The sequence below is a fragment of the Chelmon rostratus genome, chromosome 7, assembly GCF_017976325.1.
Source record: "Chelmon rostratus isolate fCheRos1 chromosome 7, fCheRos1.pri, whole genome shotgun sequence".
Lineage (NCBI taxonomy): Eukaryota > Metazoa > Chordata > Actinopteri > Chaetodontiformes > Chaetodontidae > Chelmon > Chelmon rostratus.
The window spans coordinates 26,168,119-26,189,781 of NC_055664.1; the positions used below are offsets into that span (position 1 = coordinate 26,168,119).

Below are 21,663 nucleotides of genomic sequence, written 5' to 3' on the forward strand. Positions count from 1 at the left end.
TGCTACTGCCACCTACCGATCTGGAGTGTGAACAACACCAGTTCTTCTGCTGAATAGGAGTTTAACATTTGTGTCGTATTATATCCATTATCTATATATTTCAACCCAAACATTACAACCACCATAAAAAGAGGATTTATTTCTGAAAACACGAAGAAAAAAATAGATAAGTTAAATAAAGTCCACGCACGTACAGCGATTCTCAAGCTTTGAAACCACACTAGAGATCATTAAGCAGGTCACTTTCGGTGAATGTGCAGAACTAGAGAGCAATGAACCTCTTAACAACTGAGTCAATCCAAACTGTCAGTGAGGACTTCATAAATTAATCATTTGTCAAGCGTGGAAAGGGCAGAAAGAGCCTGTTTTTTAGCATTGTGGCCATATCTTTCAATATTTCAATGAGTAAATGAATGAATGAATGAATGAATACATGCTTCACGATCGATGGTATTATAATTTCAGATATATGTTATATGGTGTTATAACTTCTATTCATTGCTGTGCTGTTTTCCATATAGGTGCAGAACAATCATTCTGCAGTCAAAACGAAAAACAACAAAGCATAACAGGAGGGAACACGACGAGACAACTACTTTTTATCAAACACGAATGAGAAACATAAATATTTATTATATAACCTTTCAATCTGTCAATTACATTGCTTTTCTAGTGACTCGTTTGACGTACTTTCTCAGTTTAACAAATTAGTTGCTTTTCAACATTGTCAGGGGGTGCACCGTTCCTGGAAATACTGCAATACCAGGTCGATGCGTGGAGTGGACGGAGCAAGCCCCTATTCCATCTCCCTGTTCCAAAAATCAATTTAATATATGGTCCCCGGGTAGGGGACGTATCAGATATTAAACTGATAAGAACAGATACTACACTTGATCTTAGCCAAAAGGCCGAGAAGCGATACCAGACCTGCGTCCAACACGGGGAGGACTTTCTCGGCGACGGAACTCTGACTGACGGTTTGAGTTTGTGTTTCAATAACAGTTCCACTCGATGAGAAAGAAATAAAGTACACTTCACACAGCCGATGAGGAAAAATTGTAGAAAATCGTGCAATTTCAACAAAGTAAGACTATAGCATATACAGCTAAACACCACTTCCTGGTCATGTGACATAATCTAGTCCAATAAAAATTCCAAACGTGAGAGCTGCGCTATTTACTTTCAGAAAGGGAGCTGAGACTTCTATTACTAACAAAACTAACGCCATATCACGTATAAACGCACAAAGAACCTCCAAAGCAAACAAAAAGTCCCCTCTGAAGAAAGAAAATAATGCTTGATCCGTTAATTCCCCGACAGACAACGAACGGGCCCTCTGGTGGAGAACAGGGCAAGTTGCACTTAACATATTAGTCATGTAAGTCTAACTGTTGACGATTTCAAAATACATCCTTGTAATTTAAGAAATAGTTAACTACTAATTTAAGTCCAGAGAAAATCTACAAAAGTGTAAATACACCTCAAAGTGCTTTACATTCGCCCAGTTTAATGTATGTCTGTGTGTGTGAATGTGAATATCTGTAACTATGTGATGTTACTGCACGTTATTGAACACTGATGTCAGTTTACATGAAACACTGACATGGAGGTGAAGAAAGACAACAAGGTAAGTTAGCAATTCTGGGCTAAGCTGACGTTAATTTTAACCTAAAGCAAGCATGTCACCTTCTACTGAAACCTTCATGAATACCAAGTGTTGACGCGAGTAAGTTTTTACTGCACTAAAAGCGAAACATTTTGCACACAACACAACAAATAAAAATTAACGTTCGCATGTTAGCTAGCAGCTAGCGCTAATTTGGCTAATCAAAACACGGGTGCCGCGATGAAACACCCCAAAAATAGCCGACAGCAAATTGGTTTCTCCATAAATGTTATCTAGACAATTAAATTAAATATTCTGTCATATAAAATGTCACGTTAGTTGGTGAAAATTAACTTACATAAAGTTTATTTTCTCGACTCCGCACTGGCACTGGTGCCCAGGCCTCCTGCCACAGGTGGCAGTAACGTTAGTCAGGGTTGCCAGATAAGTTGGACGTTTTCCAGTTCTGCTCAAACTCCAACCAAAGTCATAAAACCCGCCCAAATATGATCAATAATACACAATATAAGTGAATCAATAAACAGTAGCAACATTGTTGTAGTTTATTACAATTTTCCAATATGGCACAATAATAAAATTAAGTTTTCACTAATGGAGGAAGCTACATAGTACAAATAGTGTTAGTAAAAACAGTGTTAGGCATTTTGTAGTCCATCTGAAAGGGTGGGAGATTTTATTTTATTAAAACCATTAGGTCCTAGTTTGGATCTTCATAAAAGTAGTTAGAAGACTAGATTTCATAACACGAAAGCACAGAATCAAGCAGTGAACCATGCCTTCTGCGTTAACCGTCTCTTCACTGTGATTGTGTTCGCTGTGCGTTTGTGTCTCTTGGTGCATTCAGTGTGTGTGAATATACACTTCCTGTTTGACATGTTTTACCAGGTGTGTCGCCGTGAATACCAGGTGATTCAACCTATCCTGGTGTTATTTTGCGAGTGTGTCTGCATATGTGGGTGAGGTTTTTTTTTGGGCGGGGGTAGCAGGTAAATTGAGATGGATATGATATACTTGTGTGCTTGTTCTGCAGCTTTCTTCATTCAAGTGTGTGTAGGTGTGTGTAGGTGTGAGATCACTGAACTCTGAATACATGTTTGCTCAGTAATCTCTGGCTCAACCTGTCTGATAGGTGTGTGCTAGCTGGCAGCGACTTGCACAGGTATGAAGACAAATCCAGCTCAGTCCTGAGAGAGGAGGGAAACTCCAGCACTTCTCTGACCGACACGCTGATTTCTCACAAAAATAAGGAGGAAAACTCTCACACACACGGACAGACAGGACACCCTGGGACACCCTGGGGACGAGGATGGGCGAAAGAACAGGACAAAGACGGAGAGGAGAAAACATCAGAATGTGAAAGAACCTGGAGGAGATTCTTATGCTGCGGTTCGACCAATGGGTCTGGGATTCTAATGTGGCATTTTAAGCTCTGGGATATTCAAGATGTTGCTGTGCTTATCAGCATCACATTATATATGTGTCACCTAGGTAAGCATTCCAACACAGAGCTCGCTTATTTGTGTTTGACAGCATGCCTACTGTATATGGCAACCCTATATTTGGTGAGGACTGAATTCCTACTGTAGGATGAGGGTCCAACCCAGCGGGAGGGAAAACTGGAGCTTGAACTCATTGTATTTTCACAGGTTCTGTGTCTTTACTTGCACGGTAGAGCTAAGTAGATCAGCATCACAGTCGTGTACACGTGGCTGTGTACATGTAAACATCGATTCTCCTGGTCCCAGTGCAGCAGAGAAAATGTGAATCCCACAGAAAAAAGGAAGTGGGAAAGACTAACTGATGTCATTAAAATGGAGGAAATAACCAGCTTCTTTGCTAAAACATAAGAAGAGCAGAAACCTTTAAATAAAGAGTAGAGCTGTGATTGGGCCATGAACTAATAAGGCTATAGCCTCATAGATTATAGCACACAGAACCATGTATTTATTTATATCTGTGTCAAAATGTGGACATGTCTGTGTGATGACGTTTCCTGCATCACTTTAACTGTGATGTGTGAGTAAAAGGGCAGAAACGCTGCCTTGTTTCTTAGTCAGCACTGGTATTCTCAGGTGGAATTCTTTCCCTGTGCCTCATTAAGCAAACACACCACCAGCAGAACCAGATCCACACTGAAACTCCTGTGAAAATATTTTATGAGGGGCGGCGAAAGCAGCCATAAGGCCGGTAACGCTGGCTACAATCACATCGGTACCTCTCAGCTCGTTTGACAAGTTTCACCCTTCCAGCGAGCTCAGGGTGGCACGTTTCTGCCTCCACATGGAGTTTAATGCAAATGATCCACAGTGTTCATCAGCAACAGCGACTAACTGTGTCATGAGATGCAAAACCTATGACGTCACATATTTTCTATTTATGGAGCTGCATTGTGTCACACACAGACTGTCCTACCTAAAGGTGTTTATCATGCAGTGTGCTATCTATCTATCTATCTATCTATCTATCTATCTATCTATCTATCTAAAAATATGTCACATTGAATCTATAATCTAAATCTTCTTCTCTTTGAAAGCCGGGGCCATCTCCATCCATTCCCCCCAGAGGAGCCTCACCAGGTCAGTGCAGGAGGACGTGTTTTTCTCAGTGGACGTTACCTGCATCGGGATCCCCACCATACAATGGACCTTTATGTCAGGAGCGGTGAGCCGCACCATAGGGGCTTGGCAGCCGGGGGGGTACACCAACATAACCGTGGACTACAGCAGCAGAGTGCAGCCCTACAGCAACGGCTCTATGGGCCTGTCGGACCTGCGGCTGCAGGATGCTGGATTCTACGTGGTCACCGTCACAGAAATAACAGGAAGCAGCAAGGACGCTGGCTTTGTCCTGAAAGTGAACGGTGAGTGGCTTCGGCTCATTCCTAAAACAAATAACTAAGAGCTCCACATTTTAGAAAAAAACTCATTTGACCACATTGTCTTTTACACAACGGCCTGCAGCCATAGGTTTAATGAGCTTGCAGAGCTTGCTTTCACACGCTGATTCCTGCTGCCTGATGCAAGCCGCAGCAAATCAGACGAGAATGAACACAAGAACCTGCCAAACAATCCTTCAGTAGGATGGACAACAAAACGCAGCCGGTGGCCTCATTCCTCATTCAGGCATCAGTTGCTGCTCCAGTATCTCAGTATCTTCACATCTTAAAGCAGAGACTTTGAGTTCAGGGAAACGTGTGAAAATATTCGTGTATACTGTTATTTCGTATTTTCATTAACACTGAGTCACAGTGATTGTCTTCCTGCTGAAGTTTGACCTCCTCTCTGCATTAAGCTGCATGTTTGCATCTCTAGAAAGTAGTCTGTGCCCGAGGTTTTTAACAGTGACTTCTGAATGAAATGTGATGTGGCTCCTGTGTCCCTGTCCTCCAGAGGTGCTGTATGAGGATCTTCAGTACCTGTCTGTCTCTGCCTTAGCACTGGGCTGCTTGGCTGGCCTGCTCATGCTGGCCATTTGGCTACTAGACAAGGTTTACAGGAAGATAGTGGCGTGGAGACGCAGGAAACAGATGCCAGGTAAGGCGATGTGACAATAAGTCTCTGAAGTGCATGCACCTTTATGAACAGGCTTTGCATCAAGGATCAAACTCTCACACACTTCACTTCACTACTCAACGACAGTTATTACAGCAGCGCTGTGGGGGTCTTATATGCAGGATCTAAATGAAAAATTCTACAAAGAGGTTTGTTCATAGTTTACTCAGTTGATTTCTGCATCATTGTGTGGAGTGTATATATAGGGTGGTGTAATGGGCGTGATAGGTTGAAGTTATCCATTGTGCTCGAGTACAAAGGTCTGTGTTGTGTTATGTTTCTGCATTGACCGAGTTTAATTCCCCCTTTATACAGAAAACGATGCAACAGAGCTGCAGCCGCTTTGATGGACGTCCAGGTGCGACTTGGATGCGCAACATGAGAACCACCACAGACTGTTGGTCACACCTGTCAGTGCTGCAAAAAGGACTGCTTATAACATTCAGGTGTTGAATGTAAAATGTAAAAGAACATTTAGCTCAACCAGGAGGACGGCTCGTCAGCTATGAAAATCTGTCCTACGTTTACATTTTGTTTTAAATACACACACGTTACATCTCGCTGCTGATGACACTGGATTGAATGTAAATATATCATGACACTGGAAAACAATACATACTGTATTTATTGCCTTAGAAAATGAATTGTTATCTTCTTTTACGTCACTCAACACACTCACTTTAAACTTGCATCAGGTGTTGGAAAAACCTGGAAAAACTGATGAATCAGATGAAGTGATGAGGAAAAAGAGACTGCAGGAACACATTGTTTCTGTACCAGAAGTCCCCAGAAAACATCCAATTCATAGCTTCATTCTTATATTACAAATCAGCACAAATACAGACACCCTCTGCTCTTTACTTCAGATCAAATTACTTGAGGTATGAATACACTCCACACCTTACATGATCAAAACCAGAGCAGCTCACAGACACTACTGGAGGTGGAGAGGAGTTTATGGAAGTGTTCAAAAAGTCCATGAAAAAAAAAAAAACAGTTTGGGAAGAAAAAGTCACATTTTTGATGAACAGACTTCCATCATGGCTGCAAAAACTGTTGTTTTCGTGCTGCCATCTGTTTAAGTTTTGGGACACACGTGGCTGGAAATCTCGGGATGTGAAGCCTGGCTGTGCGTATGGGAGTGGAGGGGGGCTGTCTCTAAGGACAGGGAGTCAGAGCAGCCATGAGGAGCTCCATCTTGTAGACAAAGTTTCGTCCCTCCATCTTGCTCCAGTGGACCTCTTTGCTTGGCCCTCTGAGGTGGCTCCACTTGGCCTCCTGGATGACGTCGCTCTTCGGCAGCTCTTTGGTCTGGCTGCGGGGGAACTGGACCAAAACTTTGCAGCCGCTCTCTGGACCGTTACGCACTGAACAGACAAACAGATGCACAGAGACACACACTGCTCATGTTAACACATCCACTCTTGATTCTTGGTAATTTGAGGTTATGAGGATACTCAGTATTACTTTATCATTGACTGCCTCAGGATACGTTTATGCTGCTAGATAACATCCATTTATGATGTCGGTAGGATGCATTCCAGCAGTTACTTTGTGATGAAGTGCTGTGATTTGTTAATGATTCCCCAGCTTGCATCAACATGCCTCTTTGTTCGTGAATGATTTCCTACTTCTCTCAAATTTTCACAACCACCAGAGGCTGGGTGTGGCCTGGTTGCATTAAGCTCTACGCGTTGGCACAAAGGCCGACAGCAGCACGGGTATTTAGGAAAACTAAGCCCATTAACTCAAAATACAACAGGTCTTATCTCTGCTGCACTGCATTCTGGTCAATCAGGGATAAAGTTGGTAAGAAAAACTGTATTATTTCCACTTCTCATGTATTTCTCCCCCTGTGAATGCTGAATTTCACACTGAAGAAGTCCCTGCTTGATTCTGAGATACTGACAAAAAAGCATCATGAAGCTTAGATCAACATTATTTAGCTGCTGAGCTCGGGAGTTGCACTGGAAATCTGGCAATTAATTTCATGGAAAAATACAACATAATAACAACAATAAAGCTTCACAAGTGGCTGATTTTTAACATGTTTCACAATTTTCTTTTTGATTTTTCTAAGGTAGGGAACTTCCTGTTTGGATATTCACAACATGTATAATCATGCTTTCTTCATGCGTTTACATTTCACTAATTTAGTGGCGCTGAAATACAACAGTATAAAAAAAAACAAAACAGAAGGGCTGAATGAGCATTTTCATCCCAGAGCCGACGTCATTCATCTCACCTGAGATGGCGTATTCTCCATTGGGAGAGGCGACGGTGACAGCGGAGGCGTTTCCTATGCTCTCCACTGGGCCCAGGCCTACGTGGTTACTGAAGCTTAGGACGTGCCAGCCCATCACTTTGGCCAGCTGCTGAACTGCATGCACCTGATGCTGCGACATCTGTAATAACACAGGACGGACAGGGAGGCTCGTGAGTCTGGTAACAATGACGCAAACAGTTTGTACCAAACCGTTTTAAGCTCAGTTGGCAACAGCCTCCTCCACTGCCTGTGTGGGAGGTGATCAGTGCAGGAAAGTAACTAATACCTGTGAGAGGAGGAAGTCCTGCAGCTCCTGTTCCTGGTGGGACAGCGTGATGACACGTCCATCTCTGTGCACCACTCTGATTTGCTCGACACCGATGTTCAGCTGCAGCTGAATGGACCTAAACACACAAAACACAGTAAGTCTTGTCTGAGACAGGTCATACGAGTCAGTCAAATGGAAGGAAAAAACAAACATATTCCTGCTTTCATGCATCTCACAAAAGCAGAAAACTCTTGGTATTGTGTTCCCTGTACTGCGCAGCCGTATAAGACTGTCAGTAAAACTGAAAGCAAAACTTAAATAACGTGCTGAAGAAACAGGTCTCTGATTACTTTTCATTGCTTTCAGTTTACATCATTTAGAAAGTTATTCAAGTGCCTGCAGACAAATACCCCTGCAGCTCTTCTCCTGTATCTCCCATGTTCTGTCTCCCTTCATCCTTCCCACCTCTCTGCCCTCCAGCGTCTCCTCCACTTACTTGCAGATCTGCTCGTAGCCCTGAGAGGTGATGAGCACCTTGACGCTGGACTCATACACATCGTTGATATTGGACCAGTGAGCCTGGATCTGAGGGTCTTCTATGCGACTGGCCAGGCTGTCGATGGTCCGCGCCGTCCTGTAATCACAAACGCAAGCATTAATACTGCTGGACTATGAAGCATGGCAGCATATTTATAGTTAACACTGCTTTAACAAAGTACTTGATGTGATACAATGCTATGACCACCACTGGCAAACATATCAGTCCTCAGATAAAATCATAGATGGTGCTACAAAAGTTACCTGCTACGTAGGAAGATGTGTTTGGCCTGTTTGATGATCTTCTCCAGCAGCCCCTCACTCTGCTGCAAGGTGGAGATTTCAGCTTTGTCGTAGGCCAGTGGCCCTGCGAGGCGCAGGCGTTTGTGGCCAAAGGGGGCGCTAGCAGGATGCGGCATCACCACAGAGCTCAGCTGCTGCTTGTGGAACTGTAACAGGAACAATGGGATGAAAATTGACCGGATTAAACCACGATTAAACACGTGAAAGACTTGAACTGGATGTATCAGAGAACAAATGAGATGAGAATTAGCTAGCTGCCATCCTACTTCCTTCCTCTGTGAGAGTGTTTTCCTCTAAAGTGGGTTGGACAGACGATAGCCGCATCCAGACGTAACTGATAGATGAGTCTGCTTTTGCCATGTTTTCCATGCTGGGTTATTAAGACTGAACTAAACTTAGCCAGTAGTTTATTGTAACACAGCTTGACCTATGTTACTTACACATCAATAACGACCTGAAACTACATTCATCCAGTGACCAAGAGTCAAACTGGTTCTAAAATAAAACCAAGCAGCCTCTTTTCAATATTTGTCTGCCTTCAGGCAGCGTGTCACCTCTCTCATCATTTGATGCAGATTGTGTTCTAGCACGTAAAGGTGGTCGTCTGGTTTGGGTTTCTCTGGAGACGCCCGATGGTTCTTCTTCTCTCCTGTCGAGTGGCACAGTGAGATGGAGAGCTGCAGACCTATAAAGGTGGATCACAGAAACAAAGAAGACGTGAGTGTGTTTGTGAAGCCGACTCCAGAGCCACAGAGATGATAAAGGAGCAGAAAAGTTTGATTTACAATGTTCAAAGTAATTCAGATATAAACATGATGAATGAATAACATCTGTACCAGGGGAGCAACTGACTCCTACAGCAGGAAAGCTTTTCCAATAAGTTGTTTTATATTTTTCCTTCACGTTTTGAAATAATTTTCCATAACATTACTTCTCTCTGTTCATCAAATACATGTTATTTGTTCACTTTTAGAGTACAGCACTAATGTGGCTGTAGTGATTAAACCAGCTAATGTAGGCAGTGGTCATACTAACCTACTGTTTAGGAGTATAAAGTGCAGTTTGTGTACTTCAATGGTAAAAACACAGATCTTCTCATGCAGTAGCACAAACTTTAACCACTTGGATGTTTTCATGAGCATTCTGACCTGGGAAGGGCTGCGAGATGATCTGATTCTTCACAACGATGTGAGGGATCTGGGATTTAATCTGAACAGCTTCCCTGGACAGCTGGGCGAAGATCTCCTTACAGAGCAAAACGTTCTGAGCTGCCTCCAGCTTCACATGCCACGCCTGGGTACCTGGGCAAAAAATTAAGAAAGGTAAACAAGAGATGGCGGCAGGATGAAGAGAGAGCAGGTGAGGAGATTGGGAAGAGAGACGAGATGACGTACATTTAACTAAATTTACAGGCAGAGATGCAGACAGTTACTGAACCAGTTTTTAAGTTAAATGCCTGTCAGAAGATGTGTAATGTGTGTGTTGAGCCGTACCGGCTTTGGTTTTTGGTGGTCTCCTGAACAGGTTGACGGTTCCCAGATCACCGATGTCTGGAGCTTGTTTCTGGATGGACACCTGAGGACATAAACAGTGTGCAACTATTACAACTGAAATCTTCAGAGCTGCACCAGTGATTGCAGATGACAGTAGTATGGCAAATGTGAAAAACTAAACAAAATGAAAAGAGCTATAACTGCACTACACTGGTAGGCAGAGTCCAACTTAAAACACAACGAACTCTAATAGTTACAGGTGCCTCAAGATGATTATTCATTCAAGGTTGTACTACTGCTTCTTTTCTTTCCTCATTAAATTCACACAAAAATGCAGTGATGAGTGAAAAATGTGAGCAATCAATGAACTCCGACTGCTGATCACCATGTAGTGGACATGTAGTGGTCACCTGTATAAAATCAAATCACCACAGGTACATTTTTTGACACAGCTCAAAGATCGGATCTTAATGGAGCGATGGAGCTGATCCATGTTCTGTTTCACTCTCACCTTGATATAAGCAGATCCCTCCAAATCACTGGGGATCTGGACATCAAGGGGACAGTAATCCTCTGGGATCTTTTTGTCCAGATCAATGTCTGTGTTCTTGATCACCTCGAATGTGCCATGGTGAGGAAAAAGGGAACCTGAATGGGTAAAAAGTCAAAACGTGTTAGCTTGGAGCAAAACTACAAGTATAAAGTGTCCTAACATTACTTTGTACAACACAAAATCTACAAAGAACGTATCTATCAGAGGAGGAAGGACATATATTAGAGGCTTTATCACCTGCGCTCCGGTAGCTCAGGTCTCCCAGGATCTTGTCTCCCACTTTGCGTAGTTTCCACTGTGAGCGGAGTCGCAGCAGCTCAGAGTTGAAGTCCCTCTGCCTCCTGTTCTCCTGGTTCTCTGCTACGGACTTACTGAGCTTCTCTGCTCCCTTCAGGAGGAGCTGCGCTGCTGTGGCCAATGATTTCTTTTTACTGATCAGCTGGAACACCTGGGGGGTCTGCAGAATGGCAAGAAAATGCTGTTATGAATGGACAGAGGGTTAAAGTAAATGTATGTGTAGAACATACAGAAAGTACACAGCTCTTTGAGAAATACTACCAAAGATCATCATCATGTTTGAACTTTTTGTTTGTGTTGCATCCACACTAGTGAATTATCTGTCAGATCTTTATTCAGTGTTGCCCCTCCTACAGATGTGGATTGACCATAATATTCTTTAGCAGTTCACCTTGCCAGCTGTTGGATCCTGAGACACTGGGTCTAAGGCCATGTACTTCTTCTCCTTCACCACACTGAGCACATCATAGAGTACACACATCTCTGTCAGGGCACTGCGCAGGTTGTTCCGCACTGAGTCCCAGGGCCAAAGGGACGGCTGAAACTTCACTGTGCCTGTGTAAACAAACCACTGATCAGATTTTAATCTGAGGGATGGATCATAGCTGGTACCAGTCGGGTTAACAGACTCTAGCTCCGACTCTAATTTTCTCCTCGGCATATATTACCTTCTTCTTCCTCTGGCTCCTGCTTCCCCCACTCACGGTCCCTGGGTTCACCCTCACCCCCATCCTCCTCTGAGTCAGATCCCTGGCTGAAGTCAATTCTTTGTGCCAACTTTGCCAAGTTCTGGGACATGGACAGAGGGGGGACGTATGTCTCTGTGCCATCCAGGGCCACTTCCTGCACCTGCTTCTCACACGAAGACTCAATGCTGACCCTCACCGCTGGACCACCAGACATGATGACAACACTGGTATGAAGAAGGAAGGCAAACAAAGAGACTGAATGTTCAAACTGTCAGAGACACAGCAGAGGACAGAGCTGAGTGAAGAGCGGAAGTGGATCCAACCTGAACGTAACAATTTGATATCTTCCAAGGCCAGTTTGAATAATAAGAGTAAACCAAACACAAATTAACTTGACAAACTGTTTAAAATGAAGAAGAAAGCACAAAGCAGAAAACAGGTCTGCATAAATACACTGGGTAACCAATTGGAAAAAAACAGTAATGTTGTTTCACCACCTCCAAATCTAAAAGTATCACTTAATTGTCATGTTGTCATCTACTTAAGACCATGTGAATCTAAAGCATTCAGGACTTTTCAGGACTTGCTGGTTTATCTTTTGAATTAACTGCCTTGTCTATTTTCTGAGCAGCTGCACGAATAAGTGTAACAAATAATGCCGGCAATAGCTGCATTTGATTATATATTGCTGCGTCTAGCTAGCAAGACTAGCTAGCGTTAGCCCCTTGCTAATCTCACGGGATAACTGAAGACACAATAATTTGAAAGAAATGCCCAACTGATGGCATAATCTTTTATTCATATAAATCTTACCTCTGGTATTCTGGTCACAAGTAAAAAACGTTATTCACAGGAGTAGTTGTATATCTTCTAAGAGCGCCGTGAATGGCTCATTCTTCGGTCTCTACACAGGAACAAGTGCACTCTACTGCCCCCTAAACTCGGAGGCTGGTTGCATTTTAAGGGACCTCACGATACTTTTTACCCTATCCTTTTAATTTGTAGATTATATCACCATTTTTTCTTTTACTTTAATGTTGTCCCGCTGTGGATATCATTTTATACGGACAAAATGTAAGTAGGAACCTGTTTAATCTATGGTAGGAACCAAGAAGAGAACAAAGGCAGGAAGAATTTCCACCAGCACGGCGGGCAGTTTAAACCACCGGATGTGACGTTTAGGACAAAAAAACGGTTGCACGTTTGCTGTTTTCAGGTTGGCATGGATTTCGGATGATAAACAAAACACTTGGGGCTGGTTTAACCTCTTTACGCCACCGTTTTGGTCTTTCCGTAATACATTAGCATTTGTTTGACATTTTAAAAGTCTCCTCAAATGTCTGTACACGTCGTGATGGTAGAGAATACCTGCAACACAGTGAAGCTAGCTAACGTCAATTAGCACGGCTAACGTTATCTACTTTATGTTTTCGGGAAATGTCCGACAGCATATTTGTAGAAAATGAAGAGAAAGGTGGGTCAATTAAGACTCAGCCCCAACGAAGAGGCTAGGTTAATACGAGAGGAACAAGAAAGGAGGAGAAAACTGCGAATACAGCAGGTAACTTAATGTTATGTTCGGTATTTCTGATTAGCTGACATTTTACAGTGTTACCTGAAGGATATTCCATCGAGAAAGATTACCAGTTACGCCAGGCCTCACTCTGGCTTGCTGTCAGGAAAGGCTGTCTAATAAAAACATTTAAGTAACGCTAAGTCTGATCTGGTATGGTCAGGCTAGTTTTCAGGTTTTTGTCACCTCAGGCTTAACCGGTGTTAGAATAAATCAGCATGACTGAAACACAGTGTTTTGTCCAAAGTTTGTCCCGACAGTCACTCTTTACTGCTGCACAGTGAACATCAGTTATTTTTTGCCAGGGCATGCTTATTTTTAATCTGAGCTCATATCTACTTAGAGAGTGTATTCACGGCAACGTTATTCAAGTCAACATATGTGCTTTTGAAAACATTGCAATTAGAATAAAGCCAATAATCAGCGTTGACCCATAGCTGTAGACTCATAAGTTGCCTTTACTTTAATTCATAGGAGATGCAAATTATCTGATTTTCTTACTAGGGTAGGCTAGGGTGATATTTGATGGTCATCAATGCTATGTTGTACCATGTTCTCTTATTATTTTAGGTCTAATTTGCTGTTATATTTTACTCTCCATGTCAGCTATTTGGTGGCCACGAACATCACAGTTGTCTTAACATGTCAGTTTTCTTTACTATGAACTCAAGGGACCTGTGCTTGATGTCTTGGTTCTCTGATTCAAAGTCATGAACAAACAGTTCTTAAATCAAGCTTGACTAAGTCTGATTCGGTGTTATGAAACAGCCTTGTTTCAGTTTATTACACTCATTCAAGATGAGCATTTGTGTTTCATGAGCAACCTTAATTAAAAAACACCCCTCTGGATAGTTTTCAAACTCAGTTGTTATTTTAAGAGTATGCTCATGTATGTATATTGCTTTGACACCCAGGTGCGGGAACAGCAGCGGTACATCGCACAGCAAGTCCGTCAACAGGTTCAGCAGAGACGGCAGCGTGAGCTGGAACAGCTGGGGGAGGAGCTCAGAGCGGACTGGGAGCGACAGCAGAGGGAGAAAATAAACGCACTGCAGAAACTATACCAGGAGAGCCTCCAGCTTCTTGGCCAGGGACACAGGAGTGCAAAAGAAAATGTAAGATAACACTGGTCTCAAACAAGAAAGACAGCAGCTATACCTTGTCTTCAATAGAGTTTCTGTTGCTGAATGAAGACAATACAACTGTTAATTAAGCTGTCACAGCCCCCAGGGGCATTTTTGTCACTGTTGAGTTAGATGCTCAGCGCAAAGATTTAAGATGAATTTGGAGACACTGAAACTGAGATGATCAAAGGCCAAACCAGGGAGAATGTCTGAAAGCAAAATGTGAACAAAATCATCTTTTTCCTAACATTCTCACTAAAAGATGAATACAGTGTCCAAGTTCATATGTTGTAATTTTGTTTTATTTGCACAAGGAACCCGACTTGGCAGCCATAGCTCAGAAGGAAGAAGAAAATCAAACCAAAGCAAAGGAGCGTTATCGAGAAGCCTTGAAGGAGCTCAAATCACACAGGCTTAAAGACCATGAGAGACAAAGCCGGTGAGCAGCATCACCAACATTCACATGTTTGCTTCAGTCAGAATTAACTGAACATCAAGTTATCCCTTTGTTTTTCTGTAGATCCATTAATGCCAGGAAGAAGGCACTACAGGCAGAAAAGGAAAGATCAGCAAAAGTGGCCAGCCTCCCACCGCCTCCTTCAAACCCCATTCAGGTGATTTGCTTGATCAGTGTATGAATCCCACTGGATTTGTTAGCTAAAAAGTTTATGGTAAGAATCAGTCTGGTAATTTGATGCGAAGGTTTCACAGAATCAATTTTGGGTTGTGTTTCAGTAATGCTGAACATACATTTTTTAAGGATTTGATGGAAACTGTTGTACATGTGGGAAGTTAAATTACCCCCTTTACACCCCCATTTATATTCACACTATCAGCACAGTTAACAAAACTTGGTGGCACATGACAAGATCCAGTCTGTTTGTGTCCAGATAATCCGACTAAATTTCCATTCTGTGTCTTCATTATTCAATTTTCTATTCGAATCGCCGAAAAAATCGGGAATGTGGAGGTCTGGAACCAAATCAGTCTGTTTCTAGATTCAAATGCCTGTTCACAAATCATGTTCGATCATCACCAGTCAGCCCCAATCTCACTATTTATCCTCCCAACACACAAATAAGTCTTGCTAGCAAGCTAGAAATGAGAAATTCTTGAGTGGAAGAAAAAAAGCACAAACAGAGGGGTGTTTGCATATAATCAAAACAACGTCTCTCTCATTGTGGTTACTTAGTGAATAAGAAAACACAGAACTGTCAGCTACACTCAGTGTCATTATGCATTTGCAATGTATCACAACCATCAAGTAAGTTTGATCTGAAGGTATTCTCTCCAGAGGCAGGTGCATCAGAACACAAGCAGCACTGTTTAGGTTCTGGCTGACATCGAGGTAACTTTGTCTTTCCTTGTTCAAGCAGAACATCGATTCCAAGAAGCCACATGTAGTAAAGAAATCTGATGTGAGTGCCTTTGCTGCTACGCATTACCACATGCCTGAGAGCATAGTGGACAGAGAGGTACAACCACAGCGGGTAAGCCATCGTATTATTGTATGCATTCATAGTTTAGTAATCCTGCTCCTATTGGATTTGTCTAATCTGTATATGTGTTTTCAGCCTGATGCCCACGAGGGAGCAGAGCTGGAGGTGATGAGACTGCAGGACTTACAGAGGGAGGAAAACAGGAGGAGAGAGGAGCAGCTTGAGAAGGCTCGTCTCCGAGGGAAGCAGGCGCTGAAGAGGGAACTTCTCGTGCAGGTACAACATACCTGTTACTTGATGAGCAGACAAACACCAAAATTGATCATGCATATCTGACAGATGATTTGCTCTGATGTTACTTGCCATCACTGTTGCAAACACTGTTGACTGACAGCAGGACAACAGCCTTCGCCAAAAGTAAGAAGACTGACTTTTATGTAAATAAAAAGAGTGTAGTGTTTTGTATTACTGGATTACATTCGTGTTTTGTTTCACTGACACATTAGTCACATACAAACACAACCCCAGTCATCCAAGATCCCAGTGCAGTCCATCATAGGAAAAGTAGTTAATACTAGGATTAAAGATTTCTTTTTTACATGTTTAATAGTCTTGTATCAGTGTGCTATTTGTGCTTTGATGGTCTCTTTTAGGATCGTGAGCGCTTGCTTGTTGAACTGGAGCACATGCAGCAGACAGACATGCAGAGGAGAAGGCAGCAGGTGGCACAGATGCCTGCTCAGATCTTCCAGCCTCTCTGTAAGAGACAGGAGACGAGGGAGGACTTCCAGAGGGAGATGGAGTTTGCTTTTGAGGACATGTATACTGGAGAGAGGAGTAAGGACTGTTCAGTGTTGTAATATTCAACTAAATGTGTTGCGTACAAATAGCCACAAACACAATTGTGTCTGTCATGGGTTTTCAGTATTTGTAGTTTTGTTTTAAACCATGCAAATACATTTGAAGTAGCCAGAAGGATCCTCTAAACCAGGACTGTGTCTGATCCCAGGGGTTAAAGGTGACTTGGTGGTCCTGCTGGTACCTGAGCCTCTGCCAGCTTTGTCCACTGGCAGCGTGGACCAAGAGCTGGATGTCACACTGAATGAAACTGCCACACCGGGAACAGAAAACATAGAACCTGAGGCCGAGCAAGAAGCTGGAAGCACTGAGCAGGAAACATCTCTTCAAGGTGAAGAGAAGCACCAGATACACACAAGACCTGAAGTCTTTTTAGACTTTTTTACAAGAGTTTTTACAAGATTTGTTCAAATAAATGCCAGTTACTCTGTGCACAAAATCAATACAATGACTTTAATATGTAAATTATGTCAATTTTTCTGTCAAGGACAAGCATCTTATACTTACCATCCCTGAATACAGTCTGACCTGTGATAACTTTGATGTAACTTCCCTGAAACTCATCTTTCCTAAGCTAGAACTGCAGTCACTGTTTTTCTTTACCTGCAGTGGAGCCCCCCAAACCTGCTCCAAGACGAGCATTGAGGAAGCTCCTCAATCGTATCAGGAGACAGAGGAACCAGTGGACTGACCACAGCAGTCATGTCCCTGCAGCAAGTTCACCGACTGTCGTCACCGATCAGATTCCAGAGCGGGACTCAACCATCGACACTGGCTCTCTGACCAGCGAGGAGAAAGATGAACTGTCTCCTGTTGAGCTTCCTGGGCCTGCCCACTCACCACCTGGTGAGTCAGTCACTGCCAGGAACTGTGATAAAATGATGGATGTGCACAATGTGATACATTTGCTATTTTGATGTTAGAAAATCTTGAGATTTTGTGGCCTTTGCTCTGACTTATGTTACCCTGCTTTCATTGTTTTCATCATTTCCCCCATGTACACCAATTTATCTGTGCTTTGGCAAGTTTTATATTATTGCTATATAAATGTTAGAAATATATGTTTTAATATATTTTTAGCTACTTTAAAAGCATAACTGCATTGTCAAAGTGAAGTAGTCTTACAGCTGCCGAGATATCAGCTGTTATCAGCTGTTTCTTTTTTCTTTTTCCGCTTCAGTTTTCTCAGATTTCAGATCTGTTCCTCTCATATGCATTCCTGAGTAAAAATAGATTAAATAATTAGTTTTTGTGAGACATACAGTAAGTCAGAATGTTCATTTTGTGTTTTTTCTATTTTATTCCACCAGCATTGGAGACGACAGAACAGTCAACGGCAGCAGATAATCGAAGTCCTTTTGCACTTGACAACAGAATCCAAGAATTTACAGACGAACGAAAGAAAAGGGTACGTGCTGATTTCCATTCATATGACACTCAGCAGGAATATTTTTAAACATAAACGTAGGCAGGGGCAGCCTGTGCTGCTGCTCACATACACATCAGGCAGGTTTAAAAGCTTCAGCTTTGTATTCAGAGACAGTTGATGGATCACATTGTTAGAAAATATTGTTGAGACACTGGAAAGTCAGTTTCTTACTGGAAACATGCTGCATGTTGTTATTCCTGCTGAAATGGTAAATCTTCATCTCCCTCAGTTTCTTGTTTGTGAAGCCACAGACATTAAAGAAGCAGAAAGCTGATAATGATTGAGTGTTGTGCTTTATGTCACGTGAGCTACCAGTAATTAGCTAAACCTGTTCAATCTGAAACAATCCTTCACAGCAGCTGGAATGACATTACATTAAAATGATCAGTTTTTGATGAGAGGTGTTGTCTGTTCACTGTTTTTCAAAGAATCCAAAGCCTGGTTCTGTTGTTAGTCCAATAGCTTCTTTTGGTTTCTATGATTGGTCTGGATTGATTGATCCAGGTGTTCCGCATTGCTCAATTAGTCCAGCCTCTATCAAAAGCAGGAGTGTTGGGCCGGGAGGTCAGGCCTTTTCAGAAGAGACTTCACTTCTCTCTCCACATTACAGTTTTGTTCTGCTTTGAACATAAAACAACTACCGACCTCGACTTTAGTCCCTGTGTTGGAGCCTGAAGGTTTTCTGTAGTAAAAATCAAAGCAAAGCAAAGTGAAGTTGGACATAATGGAGGCTGGTGGATGTTGTATCTACACCCAGCAGAGGAACACAGGAGCCTCGCTCAAATGTGATTCTCTGAAGGCTGCGTTTCACAAGACAAAAAGGTGACTGGCTTGACAGATTTTATTAAATCAGCTCTCACTTTTCAATCAAACTGCAAGTCTCAACTTGTGTTATTTTGAACAAAACTGATGGCTCAAATGTTTTTTTTTCCGTTGCTCCAGTCAGTAATGAAGCTTAGCTGAAAACTGGTTTCACGTTCAACCTTATATGTAATGTATCTTCGGCTTTTTGCTTTCTACATATTTATGTGCAGGAGGAGGAGCTCGAGAGGGAGAAGCAGCAGCAGGTAGTTTTGCTTCAGGAGCTGGAAGAGCAGAAGGCCAAACTGGAGCAGATGCTGCATGAGGCCCAGCAGGAGAGGGAACATCTGAAGGCTGCTGTGACCCAGGAAGCACCTGCCAACCAACCAGAAGTGCCTGTCCATGACCAGGAAGTCACGTCCATCACCCCTGGTCCGGCCACAGAGGTAGGCCCTTGCTTAAATTTCAAAGCTGTTCTCAGTTGATGTTGTTTTCTCATATCGTCTTTTATTTCGCAACTACATTTTTAGTATCTGTCAACAGACATTCTCAAGTCTTCTTGCACTGACTGGTGAGGATATTTCAGAAATTTTTGATCTTGACGAAATTAGAATTGGAGATCAAAACAGGTCAAATATACCGTCTGCCTTTCTCAGTGTTCCTGTCAAATGTACAGCTACTGCTGAGTCACGCTTTAAGATATCCCATGTAACGTCTGTTCAGAACAGTGATGAATGATCGTTTCCTCCACCTCTGCACTCGACAGCTGGTGCCTCCTCCAGGTGAAGATGAGCACACCAGAAGGATTCGAGAATACCAACAGCGGCTGCTGGAACAAAACAGGTGTGTTAAAGCCTAAAGACAAACTTTTTTGTGATTAACCAGTCACTTTCACCACTTTCACATACATTTATTCTTGATTGTAAGAGACAGAATACAGGGGACAGAATAATTCACCCTTCATACAGTACCAGAATGTTTTTCCTATAATATTTTCCACATTGTACATTAGACTTGAGGACATCAAAACTCCAAAATGATCTATAATGCAGTGCTGCATTACTTTAGCTTCATTTTTATCTCAGGTTCCTCACAGAGTGGGGTTTTAGAGGCTCTCAGGGCGGAGGGTCGTATGCTGTACAGATTGTAGAGGCCCTTGAAATTTTGTGATATTACGTAAATGAAATTGACTTGACTTCACTGTTATTTTGTCGGACCATGTTTTTATTTTAGAATTCACCAGAGGTCAGTGGAAGTGGCTCGCCAGCGCCTGGCGGAATACCAGCGAGCTCTACAAATTCGTTACAACACGACCGCCACAACGTTCCCGCCTGCTTTCATGCCTGCAGGCCTCATTCATCCACCTCTGCACAGTACTGGGTCTGCACAGCTTCCCACCGCTCTGTCACTCTCAACAACTCCTGCAGTGCCTGCATACACCCAGGCCAAACCACAAACCTCTGCCGAAGTTCCCCCAAGAGAGTCTGGTATGTTGGCTCCATCTCCTCGTCTTTCTGGCTCCAGTTTGGGGGTTTGCTCCAGGTTGCTGCCAAATGAACTGGAGTCCGTTTCAAACAGTCCCAGGAACCAGAGACCAGGTGTCTCTGCCTGGCTGACTGACAACATTATGGAGAGAGTAACAGAGCACCTTCCAGAGAGAATGAGACCCTTCTTGAAGCCACTGCCTTCCAAACCGTTCACAACACACCACTCAACCAGCATCCCTCTCCAGCCAGTCTCTGAGCCCATCCGAGCCATTAGCCCAAGCATTACAGATAGTGCACCTCTGGTTCCAGACCATGCAGTGGTTGGCTCCCTGCTGACTGGGTCGGTGAGCTTCAGAGAAGACGACATGGAGAGGCAGAGACGGGAGCTGGAGCAGAGGCAGCAAGAAGAGAGGCAGAGGCAGGAAGTGGAGATGGACAAGATGAGGCGGCAGAAGGAGACATTGCAGGCTCTGATTCACACTGATGCACAAGTAAGTGAGGGGACCATTGCTGCCTGGTGTTTTTGCTTCAGTACAGTAGACAAATCAAAGTTTCAAATCTAAGACGAATATAAAACTGCAGTATGAAGTAGTAAGTTTAAAACTTCTTTCTCAGCTGAAAATTTATTGATCCTCCTTATTGTGAGGATCATGCCCCCTTTTTAAATATTGAAACAGAATTCCAGCACATGTAAAGACTTTCCTGCTGTCTTTTCTCACCCACAGCCAGTTCCAGAGGCTGCCAGTGAAGTGTTGGATTCAGGGAACATCAGACAGACTCGCCTCAAATTACTTGCATCCCTGCTGAGAGCGATAGAGGAGAGTAACGGAGGAACTTTATCACACCTAGAAGACCCTCAGGAGAAAGATGGCTCCCCTCAGCAGCCACCATCTAACAGTGGTGAGCTAGCTATTCATTTTAGAATGGAAAATGTTTTCCCCTTAATTTATTTAACATTTCGTTTTCTGTTTGATCTCGTCAAAATGTTTTGCTGATCTGAGGATGGATGGTGCCTTGTCGCACTTTTGCTGTTTAGTTCAAGACCGGTGATCAAAATTGATTGAATGGACTTATTTGACACTTTCCCATTCAAATCCAACTCAGGAAACCTATTATCTTGTTTAATAATTAATTTAATTATTAGTCCTGAATCAGTGATGTTGTTGCACTTCCATAAACACTGCCGTGTCATTGAAATCGTAGAGTAACTTTAAAAAAATTTCCATGAAGATTCCATCTCTCAGAGCGATGCTCCTGTTGGACCCTCCCTATCGTCAGCCCTCCCCTCAGGGCTCCTCCCTCCTCCTCGAGCAGCAAAGCCTCCAGTGACCCGTGTCAGGCTGGGCATCCCTGAGATGATGACTGAAC

The 21,663-nt window shown here is 42.9% G+C and overlaps 3 protein-coding genes and 1 non-coding gene across 4 annotated transcripts in view; 2 read left to right on the forward strand and 2 right to left on the reverse strand.

The window, feature by feature from the left end:
• Nucleotides 1-729: 729 nt before the first annotated feature.
• LOC121609785 lies at nt 730-920 on the reverse strand. Its single transcript, XR_006007017.1, has one exon. It is a non-coding gene; the product is annotated as a U2 spliceosomal RNA (small nuclear RNA).
• A 1,762-nt stretch (nt 921-2,682) lies between these two features.
• On the forward strand, nt 2,683-7,218 carry LOC121609722 (V-set and transmembrane domain-containing protein 5). The gene is made up of 4 exons (XM_041941426.1): nt 2,683-3,115; nt 4,161-4,487; nt 5,017-5,160; nt 5,494-7,218. Exons 1-4 carry the CDS (start codon nt 3,040-3,042, stop codon nt 5,523-5,525), a joined length of 579 nt encoding a protein of 192 aa, XP_041797360.1. The 5' UTR covers nt 2,683-3,039; the 3' UTR covers nt 5,526-7,218.
• Nucleotides 5,785-12,555, reverse strand: med17 (mediator complex subunit 17). Its single transcript, XM_041941425.1, has 13 exons — nt 12,398-12,555; nt 11,564-11,808; nt 11,287-11,450; nt 10,836-11,055; nt 10,557-10,693; nt 10,046-10,127; nt 9,701-9,853; nt 9,107-9,237; nt 8,514-8,698; nt 8,209-8,346; nt 7,731-7,848; nt 7,424-7,583; nt 5,785-6,545 (listed from the first exon to the last, which is right to left on the reverse strand). The coding sequence occupies exons 2-13, from the start codon at nt 11,796-11,798 to the stop codon at nt 6,337-6,339; spliced, it is 1,932 nt and encodes a 643-aa protein (XP_041797359.1). The 5' UTR covers nt 11,799-11,808; nt 12,398-12,555; the 3' UTR covers nt 5,785-6,336.
• A 240-nt stretch (nt 12,556-12,795) lies between these two features.
• Nucleotides 12,796-21,663, forward strand: part of cep295 (centrosomal protein 295) — a 56,859-nt gene continuing 47,991 nt past the window's right edge. The window contains exons 1-15 of the mRNA XM_041941174.1: nt 12,796-13,145; nt 14,072-14,272; nt 14,596-14,720; nt 14,802-14,895; nt 15,658-15,771; nt 15,856-15,996; nt 16,374-16,557; nt 16,730-16,909; nt 17,188-17,424; nt 17,889-17,986; nt 19,042-19,254; nt 19,575-19,651; nt 20,042-20,786; nt 21,021-21,195; nt 21,526-21,663. The exon at nt 21,526-21,663 is cut by the window's right edge and continues 60 nt beyond it. Coding sequence (XP_041797108.1) covers nt 13,047-13,145; nt 14,072-14,272; nt 14,596-14,720; nt 14,802-14,895; nt 15,658-15,771; nt 15,856-15,996; nt 16,374-16,557; nt 16,730-16,909; nt 17,188-17,424; nt 17,889-17,986; nt 19,042-19,254; nt 19,575-19,651; nt 20,042-20,786; nt 21,021-21,195; nt 21,526-21,663 — 2,821 coding nt within the window. The 5' untranslated portion in view covers nt 12,796-13,046. The remainder of the gene's footprint in view (nt 13,146-14,071; nt 14,273-14,595; nt 14,721-14,801; nt 14,896-15,657; nt 15,772-15,855; nt 15,997-16,373; nt 16,558-16,729; nt 16,910-17,187; nt 17,425-17,888; nt 17,987-19,041; nt 19,255-19,574; nt 19,652-20,041; nt 20,787-21,020; nt 21,196-21,525) is intronic.